General features: G+C 67.5%; 4 protein-coding genes across 7 annotated transcripts in view; 3 read left to right on the top strand and 1 right to left on the bottom strand.

Annotated features, from left to right (window-relative positions):
* Positions 1-4,400, top strand: part of LOC311164512 (spectrin beta chain, non-erythrocytic 2-like) — a gene marked incomplete at both ends in the record, with an annotated part of 41,330 nt that extends 36,930 nt beyond the window's left edge. Inside the window, 7 exon segments of the mRNA XM_084224002.1 lie at positions 286-375; positions 654-713; positions 801-869; positions 871-950; positions 2,714-2,887; positions 4,039-4,081; positions 4,176-4,400. Of these exon segments, the coding sequence (XP_084080128.1) occupies positions 286-375; positions 654-713; positions 801-869; positions 871-950; positions 2,714-2,887; positions 4,039-4,081; positions 4,176-4,400 (741 nt within the window).
* The window catches only part of LOC311164517 (neurexin-2-like), a gene marked incomplete at both ends in the record, with an annotated part of 201,582 nt that overhangs the window by 155,588 nt on the left and 29,309 nt on the right, over positions 1-16,685 (top strand).
* Positions 5,826-10,750, top strand: LOC311164627 (RNA-binding protein 4B-like). 4 transcript variants are annotated; one of them, XM_084224151.1, is made up of 4 exons: positions 5,826-5,896; positions 7,357-7,778; positions 8,819-9,520; positions 9,985-10,749. In XM_084224151.1, the coding sequence occupies exons 2-3, from the start codon at positions 7,367-7,369 to the stop codon at positions 9,511-9,513; spliced, it is 1,107 nt and encodes a 368-aa protein (XP_084080277.1). In that variant the 5' UTR covers positions 5,826-5,896; positions 7,357-7,366; the 3' UTR covers positions 9,514-9,520; positions 9,985-10,749. The 4 variants fall into 4 exon arrangements, with proteins under 4 accessions (XP_084080277.1, XP_084080280.1, XP_084080279.1 ...); XM_084224154.1 differs by lacking the exon at positions 9,985-10,749 and adding an exon at positions 8,060-8,146 and having other exon boundaries at positions 8,819-8,951; XM_084224153.1 differs by lacking the exon at positions 9,985-10,749 and adding an exon at positions 8,044-8,146 and having other exon boundaries at positions 8,819-8,951.
* RBM14 (RNA binding motif protein 14) lies at positions 11,456-16,452 on the bottom strand. Its single transcript, XM_084224159.1, has 3 exons — positions 16,039-16,452; positions 12,316-13,939; positions 11,456-11,949 (listed from the first exon to the last, which is right to left on the bottom strand). Exons 1-3 carry the CDS (start codon positions 16,382-16,384, stop codon positions 11,742-11,744), a joined length of 2,178 nt encoding a protein of 725 aa, XP_084080285.1. The 5' UTR covers positions 16,385-16,452; the 3' UTR covers positions 11,456-11,741.

The raw sequence follows: 16,685 nt of genomic DNA, 5'->3' as shown, positions 1-16,685 counted from the left end.
GGGGGGACAGGGGAGACAAGGGGGAAAATGGGGATGGGGGGGACATGGGGGGGATGTGGGGAGGAATGAGGGGGAAATGAGGAGGGGGCGATGAGGGGACGTAGGGGGCACAGGGAGGGGGATGCAGGGGACGTGCCAGGGACACGGGGAGGGGACACTGGTGCCACTGTGACCCCAAGGGGACACAGCGTGGTGGGGGGGGGGCTGAGGGTCCCTGTGTCCCCATGGGCTCCCTGTGTCCCCCCCCTGTCACCGGGGTGTCCCTGACCCCCCCGACCCCCCCAGCTGGAGGAGAAGGAGCGGCGGCGGCGGCAGGAGGAGGAGGAGGAGGCGAGGAAGCTGCAGCCCCCCGAGCCCCCCCCGGCGCAGGCCGAAGTCGGGGGGACCCCCCCGGTGGTGCCCCCCGAGAGCCAGGATGGGGGAGGGGGCGGGGAGGGGCAGAGGTGAGGGGGGGCGCGGGGTGGGGGAGGGGATTTGGGGGCAACATTGAGATTTGGGGGGGGTTGGGAGACCCCCGAGTTTGGGGGGACGCCCTCGGTGGGGGGTCCGGGGGCGGGGGGAGGTGTGGGATATGGGGAGGGGGTTCTGGGGGTGACGGGGGGGGTGTCCCTTGTGTCCCCACCCTCCCCCCCAGGGCCCCGCCCACCCCCCAGAGCCGCCCCCCGGAGCCCCCGGCCCTCAACGGGATCCGCCCCGACGGCGCCGCGGGCCAGGTAACCCCCCCCGACCCCCCCAAAATGCGGGGGGACACCCCCGGACCCCTCCGTGGGACCCCCCCTCAGCCCTGCCCCCCTGCCCAGGTCCCCAGAGGGGCGCAGGAGGGGGGGCCCGGGCCGGGGGGGGTGGCGGCCACGCTGCCCCCCCGCGCCCCCCCCCCCGGCCGAGACCCTCGAGGGGGGGCTGTGCCGGAAACAGGAGCTGGAGGCGGCCGGCAAGAGGGCCACCAACAGGTGAGCAGGGGACACTGGGGACAGCCTGGGGACAGCCTGGGGACACCTTGGGGACATTGCCGGGCCTTGGGGACACCCTGGGGACACCCTGGGGACAGCTGGGGACAGCCTGGGGACACCTTGGGGACATTGCCGGGCCTTGGGGACACCCTGGGGACACCTTGGAGACATGACCTGGCCTTGGGGACACCCTGGGGACACCTTGGAGACATGACCTGGCCTTGGGGACACCCTGGGGACAGTTGGGGACAGCCTGGGGACACCTTGGGGACATTGCCGGGCCTTGGGGACACCCTGGGGACACCTTGGGGACACCCTGGGGACACCTTGGAGACATGACCTGGCCTTGGGGACACCCTGGGGATGCCTGGGGACAGCCTGGGGACAGCTGGGGACACCCTGGGGACACCCTGAGGACACCTTGGAGACATGACCTGGCCTTGGGGACACCCTGGGGACAGCCTGGGGACACCTTGGGGACAGCCTGGGGACACCTTGGGGACCTGACCTAACCTTGGGGACACACCTGGAGACATCCTAGGAACACCGCCCAGCCATGGGGACACACCTGGGGACACCCTGGGGACACTGCCAGGCCTTGGGGACACACCTGGGGACACACATGGGGACACGCCCCAAGCATAGCCACGCCCATTTTACCTTCCCACACAAGCCACGCCCCTTCAGGCACACCCATCTGCCACGGCCTTATTTGGGCATCTCGACCCCGCCCACAGGACCGCGCCCTTCAGTGGCCACGCCCATTAACTGCCACGCCCTTCCCTTAAAGTCACAGCGGCCCCCAGGTCCTGGCAGAGCTGGGGCTCTGTCCTGGGTGGGTGGGGGTCCCTTAAAGCCCCCCCGTGCCCCCCCAGGTCCTGGCAGAGCTGGGACTCTGTCCTGGGTGGGTGGGGGTCCCTAAACCCCCCTGTGACCCCCCCCTGTGACCCCCCCAGGTCCTGGCAGAGCCGGGGCTCTGTCCTGGGTGGGTGGGGGTCCCCTAAACCCCCCCCGTGACCCCCAGGTCCTGGCAGAGCTGGGACCGAGTCTGGGTGGGTGGGGGTCCCCTAAACCCCCCGTGCCCCCCCAGGTCCTGGCAGAGCCGGGGCTGTGTCCTGGATGGGTGGGGGTCCCTTAAAGCCCCCCCGTGCCCCCCCAGGTCCTGGCAGAGCGGGGCTCTGTCCTGGGTGGGTGGGGGTCCCCTAAACCCCCCGTGCCCCCCCAGGTCCTGGCAGAGCCGGGGCTCTGTCCTGGGTGGGTGGGGGTCCCCTAAACCTCCCCCGTGCCCCCCCAGGTCCTGGCAGAGCGGGGCTGTGTCCTGGGTGGGTGGGGGTCCCTAAACCCCCCTGTGACCCCCAAGGTCCTGGCAGAGCTGGGACCGTGTCTGGGTGGGTGGGGGTCCCCTAAACCCCCCGTGCCCCCCCAGGTCCTGGCAGAGCCGGGGCTGTGTCCTGGGTGGGTGGGGGTCCCTAAACCCCCCCGTGCTCCCCCAGGTCCTGGCAGAGCTGGGGCTCTGTCCTGGAGGGGCGGGGGTCCCATAAACCCCCCGTGACCCCCCAGGTCCTGGCAGAGCTGGGACCGTGTCTGGAGGGGCGGGGGTCCCCTAAACCCCCCGTGACCCCCCAGGTCCTGGCAGAGCTGGGGCTGTGTCCTGGGTGGGTGGGGGTCCCTTAAACCCCCCCGTGCCCCCCCAGGTCCTGGCAGAGCTGGGGCTGTGTCCTGGGTGGGTGGGGGTCCCTAAACCCCCCCGTGACCCCCCCCAGGTCCTGGCAGAGCCTGTACTGCGTGCTGCGGGGGGGGGTCCTGAGCGTGTTCAAGGACGCGCGGGGGGCGGGGGCGGGGGTCCCGTACCACGGCGAGCCCCCCGCCCCCCTGCGCGGCGCCCGCTGCCAGCCCGCCACCGCCTACCGCAAACGGAAACACGTCTTCAGGCTGGGGTAGGGGAAAATGGGGCGAAATTGGGGGAAAATGGGCAAAAATGGGGAAAAATGGGGGGAGAATGGGGAAAAAATGGGGGGAAATGGGGGAAAAGGGGGGGGAAATGGGGGGAAATGGGGGGGAAATGGGGAAAACGGCGGGGAAATGGGGGGAAAATGGGGGGGAGAATGGGGAAAAATGGGGGAAATGTGGGAAAAAGGGGGGGGAATGGGGGAAAAATGGGGGGAAATTGGGGAAAAAGGAGGGGAGAATGGGGAAAAACTGGGGGGAAATTGGGGGGGAAACGGCAGGGAAATGGGGGGAAAATGGGGGGGAGAATGGGGGGAATGGGTAAAAAATGGGGGGAAATGGGGGGGAAAATGGGGGGGAGAATGGGGAAAAAATGGGGGGAAATGGGGGGAATTGGGGGAAAAAGGGGGGAAAATGGGGGGAGAATGGAGGGGAGAATGGGGAAAATTGGGGGGAGAATGGGGGGAGATAAGGTAAAAATGGGGGGAAATAAGGGAGAGAATGGGGGGAGAGTAGGGAGAAAATTGGGGGGGAATGGGGAAAAAATGGGGGGAAATTGGGGGGAAAACGGCGGGGAAATGGGGGGAAAATGGGGGGGAGAATGAGGAAAAATGGGGGAAATTAGGGAGAGAATGGGGGAAATTGCAGAGGAAATGAGGGGGGAAACGGGGGAAATTGGGGGGAAATGGGGGAAAAATGGGGGAGAATGGGGAGAGAATAGGGAGAAAATTGGGGGGGAAATGGAGGGGAAATGGGGGGAGATAATGTAAAAACGGGGGGAAATTAGGGAGAGAATGGGGGGAAAATTGGGGGGAAAACGGGGGGGAATGGGGGGAAGATGGAGGAAAATAGGGGGAGAATGCGGGGAGGAAATTGGGGGAAGATTGGGGAAAATGGGGACAAATTGGGGGAAAATGAGGAAGAGAATTGGGGGAAAATGCAGAGAAAATGAGGGAAAATGGGTGGAGAATGGGGTGGGAAAGGGGGGAAAAATGAGGAGAAAGGGAGAGGGAAAAAAAAGGGGAATTATGGGGCAGATGTGCAGGGAAATGGTTAAAAATGGGGGAAAGATGGTTAAAAACGGGGGGGGGTCCCAGCGGGGCTGGGGGGTGCTGGAGGCTGATCCCGCCCCGCCCCCCAGGCTGAGCGATGGGAAGGAATTCCTGTTCCAGGCTAAGGACGAGGTGAGACCCCCCCTCCCCCCCGTCCCCTCGGTGTCCCCCGGGTGTCCCCCTGCCCCCCCCCCCGTGTCCCCACTGTCCCCGTGTCCCCCCCCAGGCCGACATGGCTCTGTGGCTCCGCGGGATCGAAGCCGCCGCCGGGGCCGCGCCGGGCTCGGGGGGGCTCCGGGAGGGCTCGGGGGTCGCTCCCGGGGGTCCCCCCAAGGGGATGTCGAGGGCCTTGAGCCTCCCCCCGGTGCCCCCCCCGGCCGAGGGAGCCCCCCGGGCCCGGGAGCCCAAGGAGAGGGAGAAACGCTTCAGCTTCTTCAAGAAGAACAAGTAGAGTTTGAGTCTGGGGGTCCCGCGGGCACGGAGGGACACGGGGGGGCCTGGGGGGCTCAGTGTGTCCCCCTCCCCCCATCCCGGTGATGTCACCGTGCAGCCCCCACCCCAATAAAGAGATTGGAGACTGAGACTGGGGGGTCTGAGTGTGCTGGGATGGGGACTGGGAGGGACTGGGAATGGACTGGGGGGGACTGAGAGGGACTGGGAGGGGACTGGGGGGAATTGGGGGGGACTGGGAGGGACTGGGGGGGACTGGAAGGGACTGGAATGGACTGGGGAGGGACTGGGGGGGACTGGGAATGGACTGGGGAGGGACTGGGATGGGACTGGGGGCAACTGGGGGGGACTGGGATGGGTTGGGGGGGACTGGGAGGGACTGGGAGGGACTGGGGGGGTAGGATTTGAGTAGGGGTCGTTTGGGATGCAAATTGGAATTGGGGTGCAGGTGGGGATGGGATGAGGATGGGGGTCATGGATGGGTGGGATTGGGGTGGGACCGAGACGAGAATGGGATGGAAATGGGATTGGGATGGGGATGGGATGGGATGGATGGGATGGGATGGGATGGGATTGGGATGGGATTGGGATGGGATGGACGGGATGGGATGGGATGGGATGAATGGAATGGGATGGGATGGGATGGGATGGGATGGGATGGGATGAATGGGATGGGATGAATGGGATGGGATGGGATGGGATGAATGGGATGGGATGGGATGAATGGGATGGGATGGGATGGAAATGGGGTTGGGATGGGGATGGGATGGAGCTGGGCCGGTTTTGGACTTGGAGGAGGGCTTCGCCAAAGGACAGCACGGGGCACCCCAGTGCTCCCAGTATGAACCTCAGTGCTCCCAGTGCTCCCAGTACAAACCTCAGCACTCCCAGCGTTCCCAGTATGGAGCCCAATGCCCCCAGTACTTCCAGCACTGCCAGTGCTCCTCGGTAGTCCCTGCGCTTTCAATACCCCCAGTAACCCCAGTAGGCTCCCAGCGCGCCCAGTACGGCTCCCAGTGCTCCCAGTAGGGCTCCCAGCGCTCCCAGTACGGCTCCCAGTGCTCCCAGTAGGGCTCCCAGCGCTCCCAGTACGGCTCTCAGTGCTCCCAGTATGGCTCCCAGTGCTCCCAGTAGGGCTCCCAGTGCTCCAGTAGGGCTCCCAGTGCTCCCAGTATGGCTCCCAGTGCTCCCAGTACGGCTCCCAGTGCTCCCAGTAAGGCTCCCAGGGCTCGACGCGCCCCCCCCACCTCCCCCACCATGTATGGACCGCCCCCGCCCCCCCCGCAGCATCCTCATGGACCGCTCCTCCTCTAGCTCCACCCCCTCCTTCCTATGATTGGCTGGGGCTGCCCTGTGGGCGGGTCCACCTGGCGGATCGATGACCTCACGCTGCGGCGTTTGACGGACAGCGCCGGCGGCCAATGAGCGCGCGGGAGGCGGGGCGGGGCCGGGAGACGCCGCCGCCATTTTGTGAGCAGCGCGCGGCGGACGGGCCAGGTGGGGGCGGGGGGGGGCCCGGGGGGGTTTCGGGACCGGGAACCGGGACCGGGACCGGGGGGGGGGACACCTGGGCCAGGTCCGGCCACCGCCCCGCTGGGGCGCCCGCAGGCCGCGGGCGATGCGATCCGGGACGGTTTGGGGGGGGGCTCGGGCCTGTGGACGGGAGGGGTTTGGGGGGGTCTCAGATCTGAGGGGTCGCAGGCCTGACGGGGGTCTGAGGCCTGGGGGGGACAAGAGGGGTCGGGGGGGGGTCTCAGGCCTGGGGGGTTTGGGGTTCGGGGCGTGGCGCTGCCCTCTGGGGGGTGCAGAGATTTTGGGGTGTTTGGGGGCTCTGCCCTGCAGGAAAAGGGGTGTCACAGACTTAGGTGGATTTTGGGGTTTCAGGTGGGTTTTGGGGTGTCAGAGGTTTAAGGTGCTTTTTTTGGGGGGCGTTTGTGGGCACAGTGTAGGAAGGGGACAGCAGAGCTTTGGGGTGTTTGTTTTGGGGGGGATTTGAGGTGTTTGAGGCTGCGCCCTGAAGGAGCAGAAGCAAAATTTGGGGGGGATTTGGGGTGTTTGGAGCTGTGCCCTGTGAGAGTGGCCTCAGCCCCGGGGGGCTACCATAGGGTTCAGGGTTTTTGAGGAGATTTGGGGTGTTTGGGGTTATGCCCTGAATGAGCAGGGCCAGAGTTTTGGGGTGTTTTTTTGAGAAGATTTGGGGTCTTTGGGATTACAACCCCAGGGACACACACAGACGTTTGGGGGCTTTATTTGTGAGGGGTCTGGGGGGATAGCCCTGAGCACAGAGGAGGTTTGGGGTGTTTGAGGAGGATTTAGGATGTTTGGGGGCACAGCCCCAAGGTTTGGGGTGTTTTAGGGGATTTGGGGGCACAACCCTGGGCACACACACAGAGATGCCGGGTGTTTATTTGGTGTTTTAGGGGGCACAGCCCTAGAGGTCTGAAGTGTGAGGAGGATTTAGGGTGTTTGTGGGCACAGCCCTGGGCACACAGAGAGAGGTTCAGGGTGATTTAGGGGATTTTTGGGCACAGCCTCGGACACACGCACAGAGGCTCGTGTTGGTTTTTGGGGGTTTTTGGCCTGTTTTTGGGCACAGGCTCAGGCACATTCATAGAGGCTTGAGCTGTTTTTTGGGGGGCACAGCCCTGGGCACATGCACAGAGGCTTGGGCTGTTTTTTGGGGGAGGTTTTAGATTTGTGTGTGGGCAGAGCCTCGGGCACACGGAGGGAGATTCAGGGTGATTCAGGGAATTCATACTCACGGAGGCTCGGGCTGTTCCTCTGGGTGTTTTGGGGCTGTGTGTGGGCTGTTCTTCAGGCTGTTCCTCGGGGGTTTTTGGGGCTGTTCCTCAGTCTGTTCCTCGGGGGGTTTTGGGGTCGTTCCTCGGGGGGTTTTGGGGTTGTTCCTCGGGGGGTTTCAGGCCGCTCGGGGCTCACGGCGGCACTGTCTGGCGCAGGCGGGTCGCGATGGTGAAGCTGTTCATCGGGAACCTGCCGCGGGAGGCGACGGAGCAGGAGATCCGCTCCCTGTTCGAGCAGTACGGGAAGGTGCTGGAGTGCGACATCATCAAGAACTACGGCTTCGTGCACATCGAGGACAAGACGGCGGCCGAGGACGCCATCCGCAACCTGCACCACCACAAGCTGCACGGCGTCTGCATCAACGTGGAGGCCAGCAAGAACAAGAGCAAGGCCTCCACCAAGCTGCACGTGGGCAACATCAGCCCCGCCTGCACCAACCTAGAGCTGCGCGCCAAGTTCGAGGAGTACGGCCCCGTCATAGAATGTGACATCGTCAAGGACTACGCCTTCGTGCACATGGAGCGGGCCGAGGACGCCGTGGAGGCCATCCGGGGGCTGGACAACACCGAGTTCCAAGGTGAGCCGCGGGGCTGGGCGGTGGGAGGGCTCGGGGGTCCGTGGCGGACGCTCCCGCCGGCCCCAGCTCCGGGATCGATCCCGGCTGTGACCACGGCCGGCTCCGCGGGGCCGTGCAGCGCCCTCGGGGCTCTGGGGTTGGTGTCGGTTGGTGCCCGCCCCGCCGCAGCTCCCGGAGCCGCCCGCGCGGCGCGGCCGGAGCGAGGGCTCGGGCTCGGGGGCTCTGGGCCGGGGAGGACGGGACTGACCCATCTCTGATTAACCAGCACGGCCGCCCCGCAGGAGGACCCCGACGGCGACGTCCTGTGCCGGGCCGGAGCAGCGGGTGACGCCAGGCTGCCGCCCGCCCTTGTAGCCTTGCCCAGCCTGGTAAGAGGGCGACGGAGGCGCCCGACCCCGCGCCCGGCGTCGCTCGGGCGCTTGACGGGGCCGAGCGGCCGGACTCGAGCCGCGGCGCTGGCGGCGGTGATGGCGAGCGCGTCTCCCGGCCGGGTGCTCAGGGCGGCGTCCGGCGCTTCACCCACACGGCGGCGGGGCCGGACCGGGCGCTCCCGGTGCTGCCGGGGCTCTACGTGTCCCGCCGCCCCCATTCCGGGCCTTCCCCAAAAACAGCGACCCAGCTGGGCCGGCCCAGCTGCACCCAGAGCTGTCCCGGCCACGTCCGCGCTTGGCTTTGCCTCGTGCTGCGCTCGGGCCAGGCCCCGTTCGCTCCGGGGCACTTCCCGGTGTCGCATCCCTCTCGCCGCCGCTCTGGCGTTTTCCGGCGCGAAGCTTTGCTGTCACACGGTGCCGGCAGTGCCGGCTCCGACCCCGGGCTGCCGGGGCTTTGCCGGGCTGGCCGGCGTGGCCGTGCTCGGCCGTGACAGCACATCCCGGTCAGCCGCTGTCCAGCGTCCATCTGGTGGCTCATGCTCGGTCCCGTGGCGGCACCTCCTGCGCCGGTGGCTGCGGAGGGCTGGGGGGGTGGCAGCCGGTGCCGTCCTGTCCCGCCGGTGCCCCGGCACGGCCGCACTGACCCTGCCTCTCGCGTCTCTCCCCAAGGCAAGCGGATGCGCGTGCAGCTGTCCACCAGCCGGCTGCGGACGGCGCCCGGGATGGGAGACAAGAGCGGCTGCTACCGCTGCGGGAAGGAGGGGCACTGGTCTAAGGAGTGCCCGGTCGATCGCCCGGGGCAAGTGGCGGACTTTGCCGAGGCCTATAACGAGCAGTACGGAGCCGTGCGCACTCCCTACACCGCGGGCTATGGGGAGACCGTGTATTACGATGAGGCCTACGGCGGGATGGCCGACTACTACAAGCGCTACCGCGTCCGGTCCTACGCCACGGCCTCGGCGTACGACGCCTACGCGGAGCAGACCATGGCCCAGTACTCCCAGTACGCCCAGTACTCCCAGGTCCAGTCCTCGGCCATGGCCGCCACCACGGCCATGGCCGGCCGCATCCCCACCACCTTAGACGCGTACGACCGAGCGCTGCTGCCCACCCCGGGCGCGGCGGCCGCCGTCGCCGCCGCCGCCGCCACCGCCGCGGCCGCCGCCGCGTCCTCCACGTATTACACCCGGGACAGGAGCCCCCTGCGCCGCACGGCCGCCGCGGCCAGCACCGTCGGAGAGGCGTACACGTACGAGCGTGGGCAGCTGTCGCCCGTCTCCTCGGTGGCCCGGGCGTCCCTCTACGACATGCAGCGCTTCGGGCGGGACCCGTACGCGGACCGGGCGCGATACTCCGCCTTTTGAGCCGGAGGTGAGCGCGTTGGCGGCTCTCGGCACCGCGGGGGGGGCCCCGCTGCCGGTGGTCCCGGTTGTGCCAGTTGAGGTTGAGGCGGGTGACGGGTCGTGGTGACACGGACAGGCCCCACGGGCGTTAAAGCCCGGCCGTGGCGACGAGGCGCCGTGGTGAGCGGAGCGGTGCTGGTGTCACTCTCGTGGCTGTAACTCACGTTCCTGCTGGGCCGGGCGCTGTCCCGGCACAGTCCCTGCAGGGTGGGGGGTTCCCGCAGAGCCCCCGGCCCGGGGGCAGCTCCTGCTCGCTCGGGCTGTGCCCAGGTCCCGGCGGGCCCAGGGTCCGAGGGGGCCGGAGCCCCGCCGCTGCTCCACGTCAGGACTCTCTTGCTGCCAGGAAGCCGCAGCTCCCCAGGGCACCGGGGCTTGGCACGGTTCCGGATCGGCCCCGGGGGCACCTGCGCCAACTCCTCTTTTCTCTTACAGGTAAGATTTGTGCGGCTGGACGTCGGGGTCCCGTCGCACGCCGACTCGGCGCCGCGCGTCTCGGGCCGCGCCGGGTGCCACCGCCGCCGCGTGCCGCTCCCGGGCCCGTTCCTTATGGACGCGCGGCTCGTCCTCAGCCCGGGCAGGATTAGCTCAGCCCCTCCCCCAGCTTCCCCCGCCCCCCTGGGCAGGATTTTGCTTTTCCAGGTAGTTTTGGGTCCCCACCCTGGGCTCAGGTGTGAGCGCGCAGCCGCAGCCGTCCCCCAGCGCCAGCTTTGCTTTGCTTCGCCGCCCCCTCGCTCCCCCAGAGCTCTTCCCGAGTCGTCGTTTTGCCTTTTTTTTTTTTTCCTTTATTTTTTAAGAGGGTGGATAATCCAGTGGTAGGTTTTTAGCCCAACGCTGTAGCTGACCGGAGGCCGCCGCGCCGCGCCGGCGGGGGTGGAACCCCCCGAGTGATTTAGAGTCCCCCGACCCCACTTTCCGGTAAAATAAAACTCGAAATTTTTAACAAACGGCGCTGGCTCCGCCCACGGTTCTTTCTCTGCACTCACGTCCCCTCAGAACACAGCGTGGAACCTTCTGGACTCCCCGGTGCTGCCTGTGCCGTGCCTGGTTCTGCCCACGCAGACCAGAGCCCCCGGGGAGGAGCTGCTGCAAACGGGAACACCCCCAAAATGGTCCTGGGGCCCCCCAAAGGGGCACCCAGGGGTGACAGAGGGGCTTTAACCCCCAGCTCTTCCTCCTCCCATGGGCAGCAGCAGCTGCCACTTAACATGCCCAGGGCTAATCAGTCTGCAGACTGTCTTGCTTGTCCCCAGACTGGTACATTATGTCCCTAAAGTGGCTCGTTTGTCCCCAGATTGCTCCTGCCTCTTGGTGTTCATTAATTAAGGCCATTAAGCCCAGGACATGCCTTTGGCGATGCTGCCAGTTCTGCCTCGCCACGCTGCCACGGTCACCTGTGGGTGCTGCCATCACCACACCTGGGGACTTGGGGCCAGCCCAGGGGTGGGTGGCCACCCTGGAGAGGGGAGAAGTGACAGATCCTCCTGCCTGGCTATTTACCACGGTGGTTAATGAGCCTTGGCCGTCCCTCCTGTGGCACAGCCAGACTGGGCTGTGACCATCCCTGGGGAGAGATAGGGACAGGAAGCGCCTGCAGGAGTGGTCACGATGGTGACAGTGGTACCTGGCATGGCACACACCACCCATCAAAACCAGTTTTCCTCACCCAAAACAAGCCCCAGCACAGTTGGTGCTGGTGATCCCGTGCAGTGGTGTCATGACAGGGCCGAGCCTGGCACTTCTTGCTGCTCATCCTCCAAATCCACTCCTGCGTGGTGGGAAAGCAGCTCCAGCATTGGCAGCACCATCAACCCCGGCTGAGTGGTGATGGTGGCACTGGGAGGCATCCCCAGGGGTGGGAGTGGACCCCCACGACTGGGAAAGAACCAGGCGGGAGGCGTCGGGAACCGGAGCAGACCCCAGCATTTATTTACAGTCATAAAAAACCCCCGGCACCGTGCCGGGCCTGATGCTGGAAACGGGGAATTCACCCAAAAAATGGGACAACTTGTGGTATAAAAGAGTCTGAGCCACATGGCTCATGGTTATGAACCGGCACTGAGCGCCAGCGGGGGATGAACCGTGCGGCCACGTCCAACCGTAACCGCGGAACCTTCTAAAAAACTCAAACAGCAAAACCAGAAAGAATCGGCTGAAAAAACCGTCCGTGCCCAGGTGGGGCCATGGCCAGCTCAGAGGCGGCGCTGGTAGCCCGAGTGGATGCGGGCAGGGGGCAGGTAGTCGCTGTAGCCGCCTGAGTAGCGGGCATACTCGGAGTGTGCGTCTGGCAGGCGGCGGTAGTCCAGCGGGGACTTGGTGGGCGAGCGGCGGTACGCCAGCGGCGAGTCCGCTAAGCGCCGGTAATCGGCCAGCTCGGACAGACGGCGCTCGGAGCCGTACCTGGGCGAGAGAAGAGAGGGGGATCAGCCGGGGGGCACGGCGCTCGGATCCGCCGCCGCTGGCGGCACCGCATCCCGCCTGGGGATGCACCACGATGGGCAAAGCCGGCGCAGGACGGGATCAGACACCGGAAGCCGCGGAGGCCCCGACGTGTGCCACTGCCTCCCCTCGCCCGCACCAAGCCCCGTCCCCTCCCCGGGATCTGCGCGGCACGAGCGGAGCCATGGCGCCCACCGTGCCGGGCGATAGCGAGCCGCGCCAGCGCCACACGGCGCCGGTCAAGCCGCGAGCGGTGCGCCGGAGCCCGGCGAGCCGGCGAGCAGCGGGAGGCAGGGGCGGGGGTCGGTGCCCCGCCCGGCACCGTACCTTTTAGCCAGAGAGGACGATTTTTTGTACGGGTCGTCGTAGGCGGCGCTGCGAGGCGGGGAGAGGCGGGTGCGCTCGTAGGGCGGTGCGGCGGCGGCCTGCGCCAGGCCCAGGTAGGAGCCCGCCGGCTGCCCCAGCTGGCTCGGCCCGTCGTAGGCGCTGCCTGGCTGGGCTCGGTACGCGGCCGCCAGCGCGGCGGAGGACGGCTGCTGCGCCGGGTAGGAGGCCGCCATGGCGCCGGAGGCCTGCGCCCGGTACGCTGCCGTCAGCGGGGCAGAGGCCTGCGCCTTGTAGGAAGCGGCGGCGACGGCGGCCTGGCTGCCGTAGGATGCGGCCAGCGAGGAGCCCGTCTGCGCGCCGTAGCCGGCGGGGAGCGCGGCAGCTGCGGGCTGGCTGCCGTAGGACGCGGGCAGGCCCGTGGCGGGCTGGGCGCCGTACGAGGCTGAGTGGCCCACGGTGGGCTGGGCGCCATACGAGGTGGACAGCGCGGGTTGGGCACCGTAGGAGGCAGAGTGGCCGGCCACGGGCTGATAGGCAGCAGCAGCATGACCTGCCACAGCCTGGGCACTGTACGAGCTGGCGTGCACCGCCACGGCCTGGGCGCTGTAGCCGGCAGACAGCACGGCGCCGGGCTGGGCACTGTAGGAGCTGGCGTGGCCATCCATGGGCTGGGCGCCGTAGGAGCCTGCGGCCAGCTGGGTGCCGTAGGATGCCACGTGCACAGCCACAGCCTGGGTGCTGTAGGAGCCAGCAGAGCCGGTGGCGGGCTGGGCGCCGTAGGCGGCAATGGCGGGCTGGGCGCTGTAGCCGGCCGAGTAGCCCGAGGCGGGCTGGGCGCTGTAGGAGGAGGCCAGGGCAGCGGACTGGACGCCATAGGAGCTGAGGGAGTTGGCGGCTGTGGGCTGGGCACCGTACGAGGCGGCAGCGGCGGGCTGGGCGCCGTAGGAGCCGAGGGAGTTGGCGGCAGCAGGCTGAGTGCCCGCGGCACCCAGGGAGCCGACCGAGGGCTGGGAGCGGTAGGCGCTGCCCAGCGAGGCCGAGGGCTGCGCGCGGTAGGCGGCAGCCTGGCCCGTGGTGGGCTGCGGGCGGTACGCCACGCCCAGGGAGGCCGAGGGCTGGGCTCGGTACGTGGCCCCCAGCGAGGCCGAGGGCTGGGCGCGGTAGGCGGCCGGCTGTGCCGTCATGGGGAGCGTCACCGCCGCGTAGCCGGCGCGGGTGGGCGAGCGCCGCAGCGGGCTGCGGTCCCTGCCAAAGTAGGAGGGGGAGGCGGGCCGGGGCTGCGCATCGAAGGCGTCGTACTTGGCGCCGAAGCGCTGCTGATAATCGTACAGGGAGGGGGTGGTGGCGTAGCCGGCGCCCGCGGCCGAGGGGAAGGCAGCGTCGGCCACCCGGCGCTGCTGGTCGAAGCCCTCGATCTTGGGCTGGAACTTCTCACGGTACTCGAGGCCGATGCGCTTGGTCTTGTCGACGCCGAGGGCGGGCGGCGGCGCCTGGCCCGTGCCCTTCTTCTGCACGTTGGTGGAGAGCTCCACGTTCACCCGGCGCCCCTTCACCTCCTTCCCATTTAGGTTTTCGATGGCAACTTTAGCATCAGCTTCGTTCTCCATGTGCACAAAGGCATAGTCTGACAAAGCAGCAGAGAGAGCAGTGAGGGGAGAAAACACAACTCGTTACAGGAGCCGGCGCTAACGAGCCGTGCAGCGGCAGCGGGACGGGCGCGGGACGGGCGCTGCTGGCCCCGGGACGGCGCTGCCGGCCCCGCTCGCCGGAGAAGACACGACCACCACCATCGGCTCTGCCCCGCGCTCGTTTGGTCACAGCCCACCCGGCGTCCCCCAGCTCACAGCCTCCCACAGCCCGCCTGGCTCCCTCCGTGTCCCCCCAGCCTCTGCCTCCTGTGCCCCCTCCCAGCCCCTCCCTGGCACATGGGGACCAAGAGCCCGGGCTGGGCTGGCAGTGCCAGCCCCGTGGGCTCCGTGGGATGTCCTGGCAGTGAGCGGAGCAAAGCTGAGAGAACCGGCGGCAGCACAGAGAGCGGGACAGGGACAGAGGAAGGGGGGAGAGGAAGAGGAGACAGAAAAAGACGAGGACAGTGAAGGAAACAGGGACTTAAGACAGAAGAAGAGGAGGGAGAAGAGGGAAGGAAGGAGGGGCTGAGCACCCCCAGTGAGTGCCCAGCCATGGTGAGGAGCCAGTGCCACACGGCACAACCACGGCTCAGCAGCACAGAGACATCTGAGGACAGCGAGGAGCAGGAAAGCAGGACCTGGTGGCAGCTCTGGTGGCCACCTGTGGCACTTGGCCCAGTAGATTTGGGGGCTGGATGCCCCATGGTGGTCGGGGGGTCACCCCCGTGGCACGACGGGTCCGGGGCCGGCACAGGGCAGGAGGGCAGCGACCCCGTGTGGTTTCCCTGCAGTCACAGACCAAGACCATCAGAACCAGTGACAACCCACCCAAAGGTGTGTGGTGTGCTGGGAGCATCACTGGCTGAGCAAACCCATCCCAGATCTCTGAGCATCAGTGCCACGTCACCCTCTCCTTTATCCTCCCGGTGCCATCCCACCCCCCGGCTCCTGTCCCACATCCACATGTCCCACTCTGGAAGCTCAAAGAGGGGATGTCCCCTCCATGTCACCCCCAGCCCTGCTGCCACCCCCTGGGGGTAGCCATGGCACCCCCAAACCCGAGGGGATGCAGGGCAGGTTCTGCCAGGCTGTGCTGGTGGCTGTGACCCGGGACGAGAGAGCAGAGGAACGCGTCCCCCTCCTGTGGGCAGGGGCACACGGGCACTGCGGGGACATCACCGGGACTCCAGGGTCAGGTGAGAAGGGATGAGATGACAGCAGGGTCAGGGAGAGGGCAGTGACACTTGTCAGTCCATCACTGTGACACAGGTGACAATTGAGTTGGGGCAGGTGGGTGACCTCACCAGGCTGTGCTGGGGGTCTCCAGTGTGAAGCCATTGAACCCCTCAGGGGTTTCATGGGGTGTTCTGTGCATGTCCCAGCTCTGTGGCTGAGCGTGTCTGTGGAGGCCAGGCCATGGCCTGGGGATGATTTGGTCACAGAGGTGGCAGCAGTGGGCAGGGATCACCCCTCCAGGGCTGCGGGTGGTGATGGCACAGAACACAGCTGCCAGGAACGGGGTTAGGGGGGTGTTCAGGAGTGTGTGGAGGCCACCTGGGCCACTTGAGGGAGGATGAGGAGGTTGGTTAGAGAAGGGATAATGTGGAGATTGAGGGGGCTGGGCAGCCCACACGGGCTCATATGGCCCCACCTGGGGTTTGGGGAGGCGATTGCAGAGCACGAGGCTGGCTGGAGGAGAGTTATCGGGGGAGGGGGTCTGGGGCACCCACAGGGGCTGGCACAGCCCCACCTGAGCCTGGGGGAGGCGATCGAAGACACGTAGTTGCCAGAGGGGAGGTTAAGGGGTCTGGACCGCCTACACAGGCCCTCACCGCCCCGGCCGGGGCGGGTGGAGGCGATGCAGCAGGACGTGGCTGGCAAAAGGGAGGTTACGGGAGCAAACTCGAGCTCGCACGGCCCCGCTCGGGGCAGGGGGAAGCGGCAGGAATTCCCCCGCTCCACCAGCCCAGGCCGCGCCGGGGTCCGGGCGGGGGCGACGCCGCAGTCGGACGGAACTCGGGTGCCACGGATCACCCGGCGGCGCGGGCCGAGCTGGGCGGCGGGGGCCGCGCGGCCCCGGCGGCGGGTCCGGTACCTTTCACCACGTCGCACTCCACCACGGGGCCGTACTGCTGGAAGAGCGAGCGCAGCTCCCCGCTCGTGCACGCGGCCGACACATTCCCCACGAAGATCTTGCAGGTGTTGGTGGGGCGCGGCCGGGATGGCTCCACCACGATGCGGCGGCCGTGCAGCTGGTGCCCGTTGAGCTGCGAGATGGCGCGCGCGGCCGCCGCCTCGTCCCGCAGGTGCACGAAAGCGAACTGTTTCATGAGGGCGACGCCCAGCACCGGCCCCGCGGCGCCTGCGAACAGCTCGCTCAACTCCTCCGCCGTCGCCTCCTCGGGGACGTTGCCCACGAAGAGTTTGATGCCAGGACGCATCGCGGCGGGGATCGCTTGGGGGAGCGCGGCGGGGACTGAACCGGCAGCGGCGGCGGCGGCTTCAAAATGGCGGCGGTTCCTGAGGGCGGCGGGGGCGGTGCCGTGCGCAGCGCGCCTGCGTGCCGTGCGCACCGCCCTGCCTCAGAGCGCCTGCGTGCCGTGCGCACCGCGCGCGCGCGAGCCCCGCCCTATCTTTTCCCGCCGCGTTAGCCCCGCCCATCTCCTCATTAAGCCACGCCCTTATCGCCCTGCTCCGCTCTGGCCACGCCCCCCCTTAAAGGAGCCGCAGCGGTTTCAGAGC

The sequence above is a fragment of the Fringilla coelebs genome, assembly GCF_963513975.1.
Source record: "Fringilla coelebs genome assembly, chromosome: 33".
In the NCBI taxonomy this organism is placed as follows: Eukaryota; Metazoa; Chordata; class Aves; order Passeriformes; family Fringillidae; genus Fringilla; species Fringilla coelebs.
Note: the sequence above shows the minus strand (reverse complement) of the source record. Positions and strands in the feature narration are given on the sequence as shown.